General features: G+C 47.3%; 1 protein-coding gene across 1 annotated transcript in view; it reads right to left on the reverse strand.

The window, feature by feature from the left end:
- Window positions 1-724: 724 nt before the first annotated feature.
- NPR2 (natriuretic peptide receptor 2) overlaps window positions 725-18,035 on the reverse strand; it is a 239,603-nt gene continuing 222,292 nt past the window's right edge. The window contains exons 15-17 of the mRNA XM_040420641.1: window positions 8,939-9,037; window positions 7,114-7,205; window positions 725-1,682 (exon numbers count right to left, since the gene is read on the reverse strand). Coding sequence (XP_040276575.1) covers window positions 1,620-1,682; window positions 7,114-7,205; window positions 8,939-9,037 — 254 coding nt within the window. The 3' untranslated portion in view covers window positions 725-1,619. The remainder of the gene's footprint in view (window positions 1,683-7,113; window positions 7,206-8,938; window positions 9,038-18,035) is intronic.

Genomic DNA, 18,035 nt, shown 5'->3' on the forward strand with positions numbered 1-18,035 from the left:
CAGCTCAGGCTGGAGGACCTTTACAGGGTCTAGTAACTGTCACGGTGGCTCAGGCTGGAGGACCATTACAGGGTCTAGTAACTGTCACAGCGGCTCAGGCTGGAGGACCTTTACAGGGTCTAACATTATACCACATACTACTTGCAACATAATTTTGACACAAACAGTGCATCTTGGAGAATTCGTATCATGGCTCAACTCTGCTTTCTGATATAGAAATGGTTTAGATTTTCTTCATAGTGCCGGTTTGTGACTATCTTTCTCAACATCCTTGCCACTTAAAAAATAAGTGTTCAGATAGGAGGTAGACTGCGCCGGGACCTCCTCGGCTCAACTTCTTTAACAATCTGCACCAAAAAACGACCCTAGCACCTGGCTGGAGCAGGCTTCAGTTCTGGCCTAGGGCAGCCCAACAGGTGACCGTTATTAAGAGACATGCTTCTCAGACCAATAAAGGACAAATTAAGACCGGCGTACACAACACTGGTTGTGAGGACCTCCTCCTAAAGCTGCGGCTATGCTTGTGATGATCGCTGGCACTTATAAGCCGCAATTCTCCTGGCACCAGGGACCATTGTGAACAACCTGAAATGTTTGAAATATTCATGTCCTCATGGAATGTGCATGAGGTTGCTTGGTGTGACACCTTGAGGGACGCAATAAGACACTAGAGAAGTGACAAGAACTTGGGGCTACCGATAGTCCACACGAGGATGGATTTAGGATCTACTTGTCTTTATTGAAGGCTGAATGTGCCATGGACTCAGCTACAGTAACATACTACACATGTGCTTCATGAGGCTTTCATGGAGAGGCTCATAATCAGAAGTCTTCATGCTCTGCTCTCCTGGTTTTTAGGGACGTTTACTAAACCCTGAACTTTATCCTATAGTGAGTGTTTCCTACGAGATGCGTTGTGTGGTGTGCTGGACAGTATGGCTATGTGGTGGGGTATGTGGACTGACTGCACTTTCACTCACTTTGCCATTCCTTCTTCTCTGCTTTGTGTGAAATCACTGATCTCCTGCTGATATCTGTGTAGCCCAATGCCGTCCTGTTTAGATCCCATTCCAGTCTAAAGATGACTAGTAAGTGCCCTTACGTATGGCTCGGTTCCTACCACAGGGATTTGTAGGTGTAGTTGTTGGTTTGAGCAAGGAATGAGAACAGTGGATCTGAAAGAGGACTTGGGATGTAGTGGAAGCTGTTTTGGATCCATTTCTGAACTTGCTCTGGATCTCCTTGGTGAATTTTGGTAAGCTGAAGCCTATAGATGTGAGTAATGTTTACTTCCTTTTCTAGACCCTGCATTGGCTCCTGCAATGATGAGGTTTTTGCAGGCTGAGGCTTGGCTACAGGTTTTTATCGTATTGCAACCATGTGACCGATACAAAGGTCATCTCTTGGCTAATTAGCTGGTGCTTAATTACTCATTCCCAGAGAAAAGAGCAACAGGTTAGGTGTCTGCTCCTCCAACCAACGAAGCCTTCGTATTCAATGTGCTCCTGGAAGAGCGGGCTATGGGTAGGTTAGCGGATAACCTTGTTACCCAGATGAGTCTAATGAGCAGCTCAAGACACAGCTGGCCAAATGTGGAGCTGATAAGGCACAAGAGCGCCTCAAATAACGTCATCATCTGTCATCTCTCCAAGTAACCAGAATGTCCTCATCTTCCCCTTACCCTGGAATAGACAAGAAGAAAAAGAATATGTGAGGAAGTCCCATCTGGTGACACATTTACAGAACATGTGGCTTTTCTTGTCCTTCTAATAATGTCAGTGCTGGAGACTGCTGTCTACCATAGAGCAGAGTTACCTGCCCTTAACTTCTCAGATTCATATACACAGGTGACCGCCTTCTCTTCCATTTACTACTGAGCTCATCAGGACAATACCTTAATGAATGGAGGACAAGTAAATGGGAGGGTACTATGCAGTCATGTTACAGTCTCTGACCGTCCGTGTGAGAGGGAAGGAGAGGAGCTACATGTTACAGTGCCCGTCAGTGTCCGTGTGAGAGGGAAGGAGAGGAGCTACGTGTTACAGTGCCCGTCAGTGTCCGTGTGAGAGGGAAGGAGAGGAGCTATGTGTTACAGTGCCCGTCAGTGTCCGTGTGAGAGGGAAGGAGAGGAGCTATGTGTTACAGTGCCCGTCAGTGTCTGTGTGAGAGGGAAGGAGAGGAGCTATGTGTTACAGTGCCCGTCAGTGTCCGTGTGAGAGGGAAGGAGAGGAGCTACGTGTTACAGTGCCCGTCAGTGTCTGTGTGAGAGGGAAGGAGAGGAGCTACGTGTTACAGTGCCCGTCAGTGTCCGTGTGAGAGGGAAGGAGAGGAGCTACGTGTTACAGTGTCCGTGTGAGAGGGAAGGAGAGGAGCTACGTGTTACAGTGCCCGTCAGTGTCCGTGTGAGAGGGAAGGAGAGGAGCTACGTGTTACAGTGCCCGTCAGTGTCCGTGTGAGAGGGAAGGAGAGGAGCTACGTGTTACAGTGCCCGTCAGTGTCCGTGTGAGAGGGAAGGAGAGGAGCTACGTGTTACAGTGCCCGTCAGTGTCCGTGTGAGAGGGAAGGAGAGGAGCTACGTGTTACAGTGCCCGTCAGTGTCCGTGTGAGAGGGAAGGAGAGGAGCTACGTGTTACAGTGCCCGTCAGTGTCCGTGTGAGAGGGAAGGAGAGGAGCTACGTGTTACAGTGCCCGTCAGTGTCCGTGTGAGAGGGAAGGAGAGGAGCTACGTGTTACAGTGCCCGTCAGTGTCTGTGTGAGAGGGAAGGAGAGGAGCTACGTGTTACAGTGCCCGTCAGTGTCCGTGTGAGAGGGAAGGAGAGGAGCTACGTGTTACAGTGCCCGTCAGTGTCCGTGTGAGAGGGAAGGAGAGGAGCTACGTGTTACAGTGCCCGTCAGTGTCTGTGTGAGAGGGAAGGAGAGGAGCTACGTGTTACAGTGCCCGTCAGTGTCCATGTGAGAGGGAAGGAGAGGAGCTACGTGTTACAGTGCCCGTCAGTGTCCGTGTGAGAGGGAAGGAGAGGAGCTACGTGTTACAGTGCCCGTCAGTGTCCGTGTGAGAGGGAAGGAGAGGAGCTACGTGTTACAGTGCCCGTCAGTGTCCGTGTGAGAGGGAAGGAGAGGAGCTACGTGTTACAGTGCCCGTCAGTGTCCGTGTGAGAGGGAAGGAGAGGAGCTACGTGTTACAGTGCCCGTCAGTGTCCGTGTGAGAGGGAAGGAGAGGAGCTACGTGTTACAGTGCCCGTCAGTGTCCGTGTGAGAGGGAAGGAGAGGAGCTACGTGTTACAGTGCCCGTCAGTGTCCGTGTGAGAGGGAAGGAGAGGAGCTACGTGTTACAGTGCCCGTCAGTGTCCGTGTGAGAGGGAAGGAGAGGAGCTACGTGTTACAGTGCCCGTCAGTGTCCGTGTGAGAGGGAAGGAGAGGAGCTACGTGTTACAGTGCCCGTCAGTGTCCGTGTGAGAGGGAAGGAGAGGAGCTACGTGTTACAGTGCCCGTCAGTGTCTGTGTGAGAGGGAAGGAGAGGAGCTACGTGTTACAGTGCCCGTCAGTGTCCGTGTGAGAGGGAAGGAGAGGAGCTACGTGTTACAGTGCCCGTCAGTGTCCGTGTGAGAGGGAAGGAGAGGAGCTACGTGTTACAGTGCCCGTCAGTGTCCGTGTGAGAGGGAAGGAGAGGAGCTACGTGTTACAGTGTCCGTGTGAGAGGGAAGGAGAGGAGCTACGTGTTACAGTGCCCGTCAGTGTCTGTGTGAGAGGGAAGGAGAGGAGCTACGTGTTACAGTGCCCGTCAGTGTCCGTGTGAGAGGGAAGGAGAGGAGCTACGTGTTACAGTGCCCGTCAGTGTCCGTGTGAGAGGGAAGGAGAGGAGCTACGTGTTACAGTGCCCGTCAGTGTCTGTGTGAGAGGGAAGGAGAGGAGCTACGTGTTACAGTGCCCGTCAGTGTCCGTGTGAGAGGGAAGGAGAGGAGCTACGTGTTACAGTGCCCGTCAGTGTCCGTGTGAGAGGGAAGGAGAGGAGCTACGTGTTACAGTGCCCGTCAGTGTCCGTGTGAGAGGGAAGGAGAGGAGCTACGTGTTACAGTGCCCGTCAGTGTCCGTGTGAGAGGGAAGGAGAGGAGCTACGTGTTACAGTGCCCGTCAGTGTCCGTGTGAGAGGGAAGGAGAGGAGCTACGTGTTACAGTGCCCGTCAGTGTCCGTGTGAGAGGGAAGGAGAGGAGCTACGTGTTACAGTGCCCGTCAGTGTCCGTGTGAGAGGGAAGGAGAGGAGCTACGTGTTACAGTGCCCGTCAGTGTCCGTGTGAGAGGGAAGGAGAGGAGCTACGTGTTACAGTGCCCGTCAGTGTCTGTGTGAGAGGGAAGGAGAGGAGCTACGTGTTACAGTGCCCGTCAGTGTCCGTGTGAGAGGGAAGGAGAGGAGGTACGTGTTACAGTGCCCGTCAGTGTCCGTGTGAGAGGGAAGGAGAGGAGCTACGTGTTACAGTGCCCGTCAGTGTCCGTGTGAGAGGGAAGGAGAGGAGCTACGTGTTACAGTGTCCGTGTGAGAGGGAAGGAGAGGAGCTACGTGTTACAGTGCCCGTCAGTGTCCGTGTGAGAGGGAAGGAGAGGAGCTACGTGTTACAGTGTCCGTGTGAGAGGGAAGGAGAGGAGCTACGTGTTACAGTGCCCGTCAGTGTCTGTGTGAGAGGGAAGGAGAGGAGCTACGTGTTACAGTGCCCGTCAGTGTCCGTGTGAGAGGGAAGGAGAGGAGCTACGTGTTACAGTGCCCGTCAGTGTCCGTGTGAGAGGGAAGGAGAGGAGCTACGTGTTACAGTGCCCGTCAGTGTCCGTGTGAGAGGGAAGGAGAGGAGCTACGTGTTACAGTGCCCGTCAGTGTCCGTGTGAGAGGGAAGGAGAGGAGCTACGTGTTACAGTGCCCGTCAGTGTCCGTGTGAGAGGGAAGGAGAGGAGCTACGTGTTACAGTGCCCGTCAGTGTCTGTGTGAGAGGGAAGGAGAGGAGCTACGTGTTACAGTGTCCGCGTGAGAGGGAAGGAGAGGAGCTACGTGTTACAGTGTCCGTGTGAGAGGGAAGGAGAGGAGCTACGTGTTACAGTGCCCGTCAGTGTCCGTGTGAGAGGGAAGGAGAGGAGCTACGTGTTACAGTGCCCGTCAGTGTCTGTGTGAGAGGGAAGGAGAGGAGCTACGTGTTACAGTGCCCGTCAGTGTCCGTGTGAGAGGGAAGGAGAGGAGCTACGTGTTACAGTGCCCGTCAGTGTCCGTGTGAGAGGGAAGGAGAGGAGCTACGTGCTGTGAGGGGTGGTACTTCTTACTGTGCAAATAACAGTGGGGAAAAAAACTGACACCGTTTTTCCTTAGACGCTTTGAACCATTTGTGCAAGCATCTTATGGCCGTCTGTCTGTTTTTTTTAACTGCTGTACCCTCAGTATATGTATTATGCACCCATTTGTGCCCCTAGTAATTATAATGGCCCCTTGGTGCCTCCCAGTTGTGCCCCAGTATAATTACTTACCCCAGTTGTGCCCCAATACATAGACACATTTAAGTCACATTATTAAGACCACCAGCTGATCTCCAGAGAAACCAACCTGGAGACATGCTGGGAAGGACTCCATAAGGTCCTGGTAGGTTGTCACTGGTATCTGGAGCCATGCTGACTGCACTGCATCCCACAGCTGAGAGCGAAGCCAACTATTGAGGTGGTGTCACAGATGCTTAGGGGGTGGATCTGTAGAGTGAACACAACCATCGAGATGGTCCCACAGATGCTGGTGGGGGTTTAGGGGAAGATCCATAAAGTGAACACGGCTATTGAGGTGGCATGACCACAGATGCTGAAGGGGGCAGGGTAGAAGATCCATAGAGTGAAAATGACTATTGAGGTGGTCTCACAGGTCCTGGAGGCGGTGTGGGGGAGGATACATAGAGCAAACACACTCCATTGAGGTGGTCCCACAGATGCTAAATTAAGTTCATGTCTGGGGAATTAGGGGGCCGGGGTAGTACTTGAAAATCTTTGTCATGCTCTTCCAGTATTGGACATTTCTAGTCGTATTACATGTCGCTTGTTTTGCTGGAAGATCCCATCCACCCCAGGAAAACAATCAGCATGTATGGGTGTATGTGATCTGCAAGGATGGATTCATACCCAGAGTAGCTTCCATATGGATGAGTGGGCCCAGAGAATGCCACAAAAATCTCTCAGACAATAATGCTGCCCCCACCAGCTTGTGTTCTACTAATGGCTGCAGGGTGGTTGTTCTAAGATATTTCTCGCCTGACACGCCAAGGTCCATCCATTCCATGAAGCAGAAAATGTGACTCATCGGAGAAGACAACCCTTGACCAATCAGCGGAGGTCAAATTCAGATACTGCTCTGAAAAGTGAAGCCGTTTCTGCTTCTCTGATAACTTACCCTGTCACACACCTTATATATCCACCAAGCCAGCTCATGACACCCAACTTCCTACTTGAGCTACGTGCTGCCGACATCGACAGTAGGAAGAGGCCCAAATAATGTGACTTGACTGTGTACAATGGCCCCTAGTTGTGCCATGTGTGTATGTATATATAATGCAATGTCCCCCCCACACTTGTTCCAGGTCTCGCTGCCTCCAGTGCTGAGAGAGTGTTTCAGCGCATGCAAACGGATGAGGTATTTTATGATGATTTTTTAAACCCCCTTTTTGAACGGACATTAGACGAGTGCTCTCCTGTCTAAATGGCTGTTAAAAATTATTCCAGTGAGGTCTGTCTGGCCATTAAAACTGGCAAAAATAGGACATGTTCTATTTTGTGACAGCCAATATTCAGTGCCCGGTAAAAATGACCATGTGAATAGCCATATTGGTTCTAAAAATGCACGTGTAATGGCCATTTATCATGTTTGGATGAATGTAACCATAGTGTCTCATGTCGTGTCAGCGGAGACAGCTGACTGGTTGTAGTGCGGTTCTGACTTCAGTAAATGAACATTCACAGAGATAATGTAGAAGGAAGGACCCAACATTCAAACATTTTCCTGGCCATGTTATTGATAAAATATCATCCTCTTCAGGACCGTGATGGCTCCTATTATTCTTACACATGTCCTTCTCTGGACTTTACATAGGTTTTATTACCTTCATTTCAATATCTCCCCGAAGTTCCAGTTGAAAGCAGCCAAATTCATCTAAGACTTCTTTGGTGGTTGAAGAAATGTGGATCTTAAGTGCTGAAGAAGAGAAGAAATGCGATCAGTCTGGATTGGGTAGTAGAGGACACAGCTTTAACTAACTTCTACCACTATGGACCTTTCTGTAACATCATCTGGAGGTTGTGGAACCTATAGCTATGCAAGCCAAGCAGTTCCAGCAGCAGGGTCAACTATTTGCACAAGATACTGCTGGATTACCTCCAAATGCTGATTTTATACAATTGCAGGGAATGTCGCCCACCCAACACCAAGTGATTACACATTCCTAGATTTTGAATGCATTTTTTCCAACTGTTCAATGTTTCAGTACTTTTTGCACAACTTGCTGTTCTCTAACAAGGAGCTTTACTGCAAAATTCACACCAGGTGTTTGATTAATGAATCGCCCAATACATTTCCTGCTTTAATTAGAATTGGTATTTACATAGTCCTCCTCATCATGCTGTTCACATATTGACATCGTGAGACCAAGACGACACCTAACAATTGATCAACAGTACCTCACAATTTTGAAGCAGGATGTTCTCAGATGGAAGTGGCCACTGAGTTTAGAGTGTTATCAGCAGGTTGTATCAGAGATACAGAGAGAATGGAAGAGTCACAGAAAGGCATAGCAGTGGACATCCTTTGGCCACTTCCCACACTGATGACCGCTTCATTGTGAACAATGCCCTGCGGAACCAGATGATGAATGCCACGCAACTCCAGGCACATTTAACGGAGGTGAGAGGCACCCAAGTGTCATATCAGACTATTCAAAACTGTTTATATCAGAGTAGTCTGCGTGCTAGACGACCAGCAAGGGTACCTGACCACACCAGGCACAGGAATCGTCGTCTTGCATGGGCCAGGCAGCATCTACGCTGGACGAGGGACCAGTGGGCCTCAGTGCTGTTCACTGATGAAAGTTGATTCACGCTGAGCAGAAATGATGGCTGCCAACGATGTTGGAGACATTAAGGAGAGCGCTCTGACTCAGCCAGTGTGGTCACCAGACAAGCCTTTGGTGGTAGTGATGGTGTTACAGTTTGGGCAGGTGTCTAGTAAATACAGAACTGTCCTTCACTTTGTGAATGGTACAGTGACAAACCCATACTATTTGAAGAACCTCATTAATCCAGTCATTGTGCCTCTGCATGAACAACACAGGCCTAATGTCATCTTTATGGAAGACAATGCCCCAGCTCATCGAGGTTGTATCATTAGGGAATGGCTGCTGGAGACTGGGAGACCTCAAATGGAGTGGTCTCCACTTTCTCCAGACCTGAATCCCATTGAAAACCTATGGGATCAGTTGAGTCACCGTGTAGAGGCTCGTAACTCTGTACCCCAGAACTTCAATGACCTGAGGGCCACCATTCAAGAAGAGTGGGATGCCATGCCTCGGCAGACAATAAGTCAATTTGTGAACAGCAGGAGATGTCAATCTGGAATTGATGCTCAAAGCCACATGACAAGTTTTTGAGACACTGACATTTTTTCTGGGGGTATACCCAGCACTAGGGTTGGCTTTTGTTTCAATAAATTGTTTGAGATGAGGAAATCACTGCATGCTTCTACTTAAATGTCCTACTTTCATGATATAATATCACTGGAGCAGGAACTTTTAAAATTTTCCATAAATTTCACCCAAAAGCCAAATATCTATAACTTTTTGTGAGTAGTGTATTACTTATCAGCTTTTAGCATTTTTACAAGGACTCTAATGAGCTCAACATTGCCTTGTGAAGGCTACATGAGATGATGCTCACCTTCCCCATTAGATTCCATCCGGGACGCTGTGTTCACCGTGTCACCAAACAGACAGTAGCGTGGCATCTTCAGTCCAACCACACCTGCACAGACTGGACCTAAACAAACAGAAATAATATGCCCCTTATATAAATGGTGACAAACGGCTGCTAAATATAATAAGGATTGTTTTCTGCAGTGTGTATTATTGAAGAACTGGTGACATATCAATTGCCCTCTGTATGGGATCAGCTCATTAGTATGAGAGCCACTGAAAAAGTAGAGCACAGCTACCTGAAGAGCTTGGAGCTGCCACGCTCTAGACCCCCAGCTACCTGAAGAGCTTGGAGCTGCCAGGCTCTAGACCCCCCAGCTACCTGAAGAGCTTGGAGCTGCCAGGCTGTAGTCCCACAGCTACCTGAAGAGCTTGGAGCTTCCAGGCTATAGACCCCCAGCTACCTGAAGAACTTGGAGCTGCCACGCTTTAGACCCCCAGCTACCTGAAGAGCTTGGAGCTGCCAGGCTCTAGACCCCCAGCTACCTGAAGAGCTTGGAGCTGCCAGGCTATAGACTCCCAGCTACCTGAAGAGCTTGGAGCTGCCAGGCTATAGACTCCCAGCTACCTGAAGAGCTTGGAGCTGCCAGGCTATAGACCCCATCTACCTGAAGAACTTGGAGCTGCCAGGCTATAGACCCCCAGCTACCTGAAGAGCTTGGAGCTGCCAGGCTATAGACCCCCAGCTACCTGAAGAACTTGGAGCTGCCAGGCTATAGACCCCCAGCTACCTGAAGAACTTGGAGCTGCCAGGCTGTAGTCCCACAGCTACCTGAAGAGCTTGGAGCTTCCAGGCTATAGACCCCCAGCTACCTGAAGAACTTGGAGCTGCCAGGCTATAGACCCCCAGCTACCTGAAGAGCTTGGAGCTGCCAGGCTATATAGCCCCAGCTACCTGAAGAACTTGGAGCTGCCAGGCTATAGACCCCCAGCTACCTGAAGAACCTGGAGCTGCCAGGCTATAGACCCCCAGCTACCTGAAGAACCTGGAGCTGCCAGGCTATAGACCCCCAGCTACCTGAAGAACCTGGAGCTGCCAGGCTCTAGACCCACAGCTACCTGAAGAACTTGGAGCTGCCAGGCTATAGACCCCCAGCTACCTGAAGAACCTGGAGCTGCCAGGCTATAGACCCCCAGCTACCTGAAGAACCTGGAGCTGCCAGGCTATAGACCCCCAGCTACCTGAAGAACCTGGAGCTGCCAGGCTATAGACCCCCAGCTACCTGAAGAACCTGGAGCTGCCAGGCTATAGACCGACAGCTACCTGAAAAACTTGGAGCTGCCAGGCTCTAGACCCACAGCTACCTGAAGAACTTGGAGCTGCCAGGCTCTAGACCCACAGCTACCTGAAGAACTTGGAGCTGCCAGGCTGTAGTCCCACAGCTATGTGAAGAATTTGAAGTTGCCAGGCTATAGGCCCACATAAAGATATTACAGGAGGCTCGGGGACAGAGCTAGTAGAATTAGGTGGCTATCAGTAAAACACATACTGTAGGTCCTTACGAGTGTCAAATATCTTCAGCCCCAGCTCCGACACCAGAAGCAGCACAGTATAAGTAAAGCATTTACTGATGAATGTGGATATTATTAGAGCTTTGTATTGGAAGGTACATGATGGTCCTCTTCTGATCAGCCTTAGGCCTCATGTACATGACCGTATCCATTCTGTGGTCCACAAAACACAAATCCACAAAAGCATACTAGCCGGGTGTTCCAAAATTTCCCGTTTGACATGTCTAACCCTATGTTACAAATGCCTATTCTTGCCCACAAAACAGACAAGAAAAGGAGATGTTCTATTGTTTGTGGGTCAGCAGAACGGACAAACAGATGCAGACAAAAATACGATGGTGTGCAAGGGGGCTTAGACTTAAGACCCTGGATGGCTACTGCCACGATTTGTAACATTGTAATGTATTAGAACGCCCTCTCCTTTGTGTGTCCACAGGGGTCCCTGTCATCCCCCCTTATCTGCCTGGGTAGAATGTTTTTACCTTGGCAGGAGCGGGTCCTCAGGCCCACGCCGCCTCTGTCTACACTCCAGTCTTTGATGAATCTTCACATATTTCCAAAGCCTCAGCCTGGGATCTTCTCTCCTTTTTAGGAAAAGTTTTCTTCTGCTCTTGTCTTTGTTTATCAGAAAAAAAGTAGATTAACCCCTTTCGAGCTGAAGTCCACCCTGACTGCCAGAGTTCTAGATCTCCCTGTACATTTAGTACTCATTCACATGGACTGATCTGGGGCTTTTCCAGGGCAGCTAATGCCATTTGCCCATTGCTGGAGTAGTGGGCCTCTGATGGGCCTGAAATAATCTCTACATGTCACTGCAGAGAATAAATAACGCCTGTGGATATTTGCTCTCTTCTTCTATAGAGGTTTTTTTTTGTCACCAGGATTTTGTGTATAGAGCTGAGGACATGGGTTGCTAGATGGCCGCTAGCACATCTGCAATATCCAGTCCCCATAGCTCTGTGTGCTTTTATTGCAAGGAGGCGATTCGGAGGATGCGGGGCGGTGCTGGGCTCCTTTACGCTGGACTCCTCTCAGGTTAATTTGCATATCTATAAAATAGTTATTTTTTACACAATAAAAGCACACAGAGCTATGGGGACTGGGTATTGCGGAGGTGCTAGCGGCCATCTAGTAACCCATGTCCTCAGCTCTGTACACAAAATCCAGGTGACAGGTCCCCTTTAAGGGTATATACGGCTTCGTAACTCTTTATGTCTCTGCTCCAATGCCACCAAAATAGAAAAAAAAACAGCCACTTTGGTGGAAGAAGACCTGCGTTGCAGAATGATGTGCCCTGGGAGGATCCAGACTAGGAGCCATTGATCCTAGAGCCATATGTCCCGTCTCCTCCGCTCTATAGAGATCTCTCTGTATTGAGTCAGATTGTCTGCCAGGCGATTGTTCGTAGTAACTCCCGTTAGCGATGATCTGTATAATACTCCAGCTGCAGACCGTGCGGTCTAATCAACTAGTCAGTATGGGGACGAGCCATGGCATCACGATCGCTGCTCCGCATACTCTGGAGGAGCCTCATTCACACGTCAGTGCTCCATCTACATACACGTACCCATTCATTTTAATGTGTGTATTCACCATGGTACGTGGTCTTAGCATGGAAGCATCCTCTATATTCTTCATCACGTCCATTATAGTCTATGGGTCAGTGGAAACCACAGATGTCGTGTTTCACAGATCATCAGGAAGAGATGCTTTGAAAACGGATGACACGCGGACCACACACAGATCCATCATGGACATCTTCATGGAGGCATCACTGACTAACTTTTCACGGAATTGGACATGGACGTGTGAATGAGGCTTAATTGTATCGGTCTCCTCAGCTGGCTGTGTTTTCTCTCTGAAGTTCCATCTTACACAGGCAGTGGTCTGCAGCCTGTGGACGCAAGGGATGCTGGGTATTGTAGTTATCCATCAGCTGGAGAGGCATAGTTTGGAGACCACTAAATTATTAAAAGAATAGAGGGGCAGCACATCTACACTGGGGATACCCACTGATACCACATCACAAGTAGAGATGAGCGAAGTTTTCAAAAATTTGAGCTGGTTGCTTAAATGAATTCGGACTAAAGCAAATTTTTGGGAACAATTCAGCTGTCCCTTTAGGTAGAATGTATCCTGGTGTACATCACTGTGCAGTGCGGCAGCATGCATAGCTTTCTGGTAGTGAAACAGTTACTGTGCATCAGTATGACAGGCAGGTTACATATATGGACTTGCACATTGTACAGGCCACCAGCAATCCTAGCTAAACAACAAAAAAAGCATACAGCATCCTTTAGTAAAGCAAAAAAAAAAACACTGTGCGCCCCTGCGGGTGTACCAATGAAATAAGGACATGGAGGCAGCGCCTATAAAGTAGTGGAGAAGAAAAGGTTCTTTTAATCCATGTTGTGGCAGTGCAAATACATGCCTTTGAATCCCTTCTGTTAGCTGTAAAATGACTGTGCGGCACTATTAGGCTCAGTTCACACTTCACTTATTTGGTCAGTTATTGTCAGCCCAATGTTAGCATCAGCTGGTGTGGACTTAACCGTGCAGTGGCCCAAAATTCAAGTAGTGGCCCCGTGACAGTGGGTAGAGTGTGTTATGTATAGTAGGTAAAGTAACACTTTGATCCAGAATGATCCTTAATCCTTAGTTCTATTGCATGTGTAATGGTGTGCTGCCATACGTTTTTGTTTGCTGTTTGCATGCTATCTTTATGGATGTGCTACTCTGAATTTTCTTGCAGTATGTTTGGAGGTTAGCCCCCTCCTTTAGATTGAGCACTCCCCACCCATCTGCCCAGGGCATCTGAGCGGAGAATAAATACAGCTGATTCCTCCACCGCCCTGAACATTGGGGGCTTAGGTTAGGCCCAGGAGAGGCAGTTCTGTTAGTGTTAGGTACCCATCTGCGGAAGCCACCTTGATGCCAGTAGATGGGCCTGACACATGTTTGATCAAAAATGTGCGGAAAGAGCTTCCATTTTCTATGTATAGTAGGTAACCAGAGTCGTCCCAGAAGATTGGAAATTAGCAAATGTTGTGCCCATTCACAAGAAAGGTAGTAGGGAGGAATCGGGCAACTATAGGCCAGTAAGCCTGACATCAATAGTGGGGAAACTAATGAAAACCATATTTAAGGAGAGAATTGTGGAACATCTAAAATCCCATGGATTGGAAGATGGAAAACAGCATGGGTTTACTTCAGGGAGATCAGGTCAACTAATCTTATTAAGAAAGTGGAAAACCGCGCTGCTTGTTACACCTCCTCCCTTCTTGGTACGGGTTACAAAAGGCATGGGGAAAGATCTGCAAGGGGTCTACCCGAGGATCCCTCCTCTCTCCAACACTCCTGTGGGTGATTAAAGGTCGCAACAATAGTGAAGCCCAGACTGCCACCGTCACGTGCAAAGATTTATTGTACTTACAACAGTATCTCTGATAGAAGGCATAAAACAATGGTATGCACACTTGGGTATCGCCCGACCCAGGTTTTGCTGTCACGCTTCGTCAGGAGCGAACAACTTGGCATCAGAAACCAATCTTAAATACCATTAAACGGCACACCCTTTCCCTGTGTCACCACTCAAGGTCACACCTCCTTTGTTACAATATTAAAACATAATTCAAAAATACATCAAAATTGATCATAAAAGAAGAAGTGTATAAATAATTTCAATAAAAGTCAACAGATTCACAGTATCAAAATACATAAAACAACTAAAACCATCTTTCTAGTACTCGCTCCTAATAGATCTAAAAGCGCCTCTTTCAATACCCCTCCACACTTCTATCTCAGGCCGGCGGCCCCTTCTAGCCGGTCACAGCGGCTCTGCTCCATCACCTCATTCTGTCACATGACTCGACTCGTCAGACCTTCAATCCACCTCTCATCCTATCCCAGTTAGGAGGAACTCCTCCCATCACAGGTCCTACCTGGTCACAGGTAAGAGAAGTGGAGGATGTACAATAGACTGGACTATACGATGCACGTCTCAAGGCAGGTTCGAGCGAAGTGCACCGGCCGGCACATGCGCACTTCGCTTAACGAGGCTGCTGCCAGGAGTCCACACGGGCGCATCAGGTTATACCTAGTGCGCACACGCGGGATCTGGCTGAGGAGAGCGGACGTTAGAGAGGCGGCTCTAATGAAAGGGAGAGCGGCGATTTCAATTCAGAAGGCGGCGCTGGGCACCAAAACGAGATGGGCACCCTGCATGATGAGACCTCCCCTTGGACACATTTGGGACGTGAGTGACAGGTGATATAAACCTGTTTTATATGATTATAGAGCCACAGGCGCATTTGATAAGGTCACTTTAGGATTCAGTGTATTAGTAGGGACCTCGCCATATGTTTAGGTTATAGGCCTAAATTCTGATGACAGAATCCCTTTAAGGGGACACAAAGTAGAAAAAGAAAAAAAAAAAAGGTTTCAAATGTAAAAAAATAAAAAAAAATCCCCAATTAAGTAATAAATAAATTTTTTTAAATCCAAAAAATTTTTATAAAATAAATAGACATATTTGGTATTGCCGCGTCCATCTCTCAAAAAAAATAAATAAATATAGGTCTCAGAACATGGAGACATCAAAACTATTATTGTGTTAAAGTGAAATAAATAAATAAAAAGTAGACATATTAGGTATAGCTGCGTCCGTAACAACCAGCTCTATAAAAATATCACATGACATAACCACTCAGGTTAACACCGTGAAAAAAATAAAAACAGTGCCAAAAAAAGCCATTTTTTGTAACCATACATGACAAAAATTGCAACACCAAGCGATCAAAAAGGCGTATGACCACCAAAATAGTACCAATCTAACCGTCACCTCATCCTGCAAAAAATAAGACCCTACCTAAGACAATAAAAGACAATAAAAAAGCTATGGCTGTCAGACTATGGAGACACTAAAACATCATTTTTGTACATCATTTTTGTGGTTTAAAAAATGCCATTATTGTGTAAAACTTAAAGGGCTTCTGTCACCCCATTAAACCGTTTTTTTTTTTCTTTACTAATAATCCCTATAGTGTGATCTCATCATACAAAAGCTAATTAATGATTTTCGTTCAGTAGAATTTGCTAAAAATCTATTTTTGAAATATGCTAATTACCTTGCTACCAGCTAGTAGGGCGGCTACTTGCTGGTAGCAGCCGCATCCTCCGTTCGTAATGACGCCCCCTCCGCATGCTGATTGACAGGGCCAGGGAAGGTAATCGTTCTCTGCTGGCGCTGTTAGAAATTGAAATCTCGCGCCTGCGCCGTACCCGTCTTCAATCGGCGCAGGCGCACTGAGAGGCGGCCGCTCGCTCGACAGCTCCATCCTCAATGCGCCTGCGTCTTCTCCTCCGGGTGTATGCGATGACGTCATCGACGCAGGCGCATTGAGGATGGAGCGGTCGAGCGAGCGGCCGCCTCTCAGTGCGCCTGCGCCGATTGAAGACGGGTACGGCGCAGGCGCGAGATTTCAAAATCTAACAGCGCCAGCAGAGAACGATTCCCTTCCCTGGCCCTGTCAATCAGCATGCGGAGGGGGCGTCATTACGAACGGAGGATGCGGCTGCTACCAGCAAGTAGCCGCCCTACTAGCTGGTAGCAAGGTAATTAGCATATTTCAAAAATCGATTTTTAGCAAATTCTACTGAACGAAAATCATTAATTAGCTTATGTATGATGAGATCACACTATAGGGATTATTAGTAAAGAAAAAAAAAAACGGTTTAATGGGGTGACAGAAGCCCTTTAAAGTATACATATTAGGTATTCACACGTCCGTAACGATCTGCTCTATCAAAATGTCACATAGATAAACGTGACTATATATTAGACCACCTGTTGACAATGAGTCTGATGCACAGTAAGTCTATGTATAACTGAACAGAGTAAGTATTAATGGCGCAGCAGGTGAACTAGATAAACGTGACTATATATAAGACCGCCTGTTGACAATGAGTCTGATGCACAGTAAGTTTATGTATCACTGAACAGAGTAAGTATTAATGGCGCAGCAGGTGAACTAGATAAACATGACTATATATTAGACCGCCTGTTGACAATGAGTCTGATGCACAGTAAGTCTATGTATCACTGAACAGATTAAGTATTAATGGCGCAGCAGGTGAACTAGATAAACGTGACTATATATTAGACGGCCTGTTGACAATGAGTCTGATGCACAGTAAGTCTATGTATCACTGAACAGATTAAGTATTAATGGCGCAGCAGGTGAACTAGATAAACTTGACTATATATTAGACCACCTGTTGACAATGAGTCTGATGCACAGTAAGTCTATGTATAACTGAACAGATTAAGTATTAATGGCGCAGCAGGTGAACTAGATAAACTTGACTATATATTAGACCACCTGTTGACAAGGAGTCTGATGCACAGTGAGTCTATGTATCACTGAACAGATTAAGTATTAATGGTGCAGCAGATGAACTAGATAAACATGACTATATATTAGACCGCCTGTTGACAATGAGTCTGATGCACAGTAAGTCTATGTATAACTGAACAGAGTAAGTATTAATGGCGCAGCAGGTGAACTAGATAAACGTGACTATATATTAGACCGCCTGTTGACAATGAGTCTGATGCACAGTAAGTCTATGTATAACTGAACAGAGTAAGTATTAATGGCGCAGCAGGTGAACTAGATAAACTTGACTATATATTAGACCACCTGTTGACAATGAGTCTGATGCACAGTAAGTCTATGTATAACTGAACAGATTAAGTATTAATGGCGCAGCAGGTGAACTAGATAAACTTGACTATATATTAGACCACCTGTTGACAAGGAGTCTGATGCACAGTGAGTCTATGTATCACTGAACAGATTAAGTATTAATGGTGCAGCAGATGAACTAGATAAACATGACTATATATTAGACCGCCTGTTGACAATGAGTCTGATGCACAGTAAGTCTATGTATAACTGAACAGAGTAAGTATTAATGGCGCAGCAGGTGAACTAGATAAACGTGACTATATATTAGACCGCCTGTTGACAATGAGTCTGATGCACAGTAAGTCTATGTATAACTGAACAGAGTAAGTATTAATGGCGCAGCAGGTGAACTAGATAAACATGACTATATATTAGACCACCTGTTGACAATGAGTCTGATGCACAGTGAGTCTATGTATCACTGAACAGATTAAGTATTAATGGCGCAGCAGGTGAACTAGATAAACTTGACTATATATTAGACCACCTGTTGACAATGAGTCTGATGCACAGTGAGTCTATGTATCACTGAACAGATTAAGTATTAATGGTGCAGCAGGTGAACTAGTGTTGAAGGTGCTCCATAAATCATGTGCAGGGTTAACCCAATCTGTCCTGTATGAGGCAGGTTTCTTATACTGATATAATAAAAGGTTTTTAATCAGTATGGACATCACAAGCAGATCTGTCGGAGAAAGCAGCTGGATCCAGATGGAGCACTACGTCCCCTGCTGAAGTCACTGAATACAAGCGGGATTTGCCCAGAAATCATTCACACGAGCGATACATGGCAGAGTCTGC

This window comes from Bufo bufo, chromosome 2 (genome assembly GCF_905171765.1).
Source record: "Bufo bufo chromosome 2, aBufBuf1.1, whole genome shotgun sequence".
Lineage (NCBI taxonomy): Eukaryota > Metazoa > Chordata > Amphibia > Anura > Bufonidae > Bufo > Bufo bufo.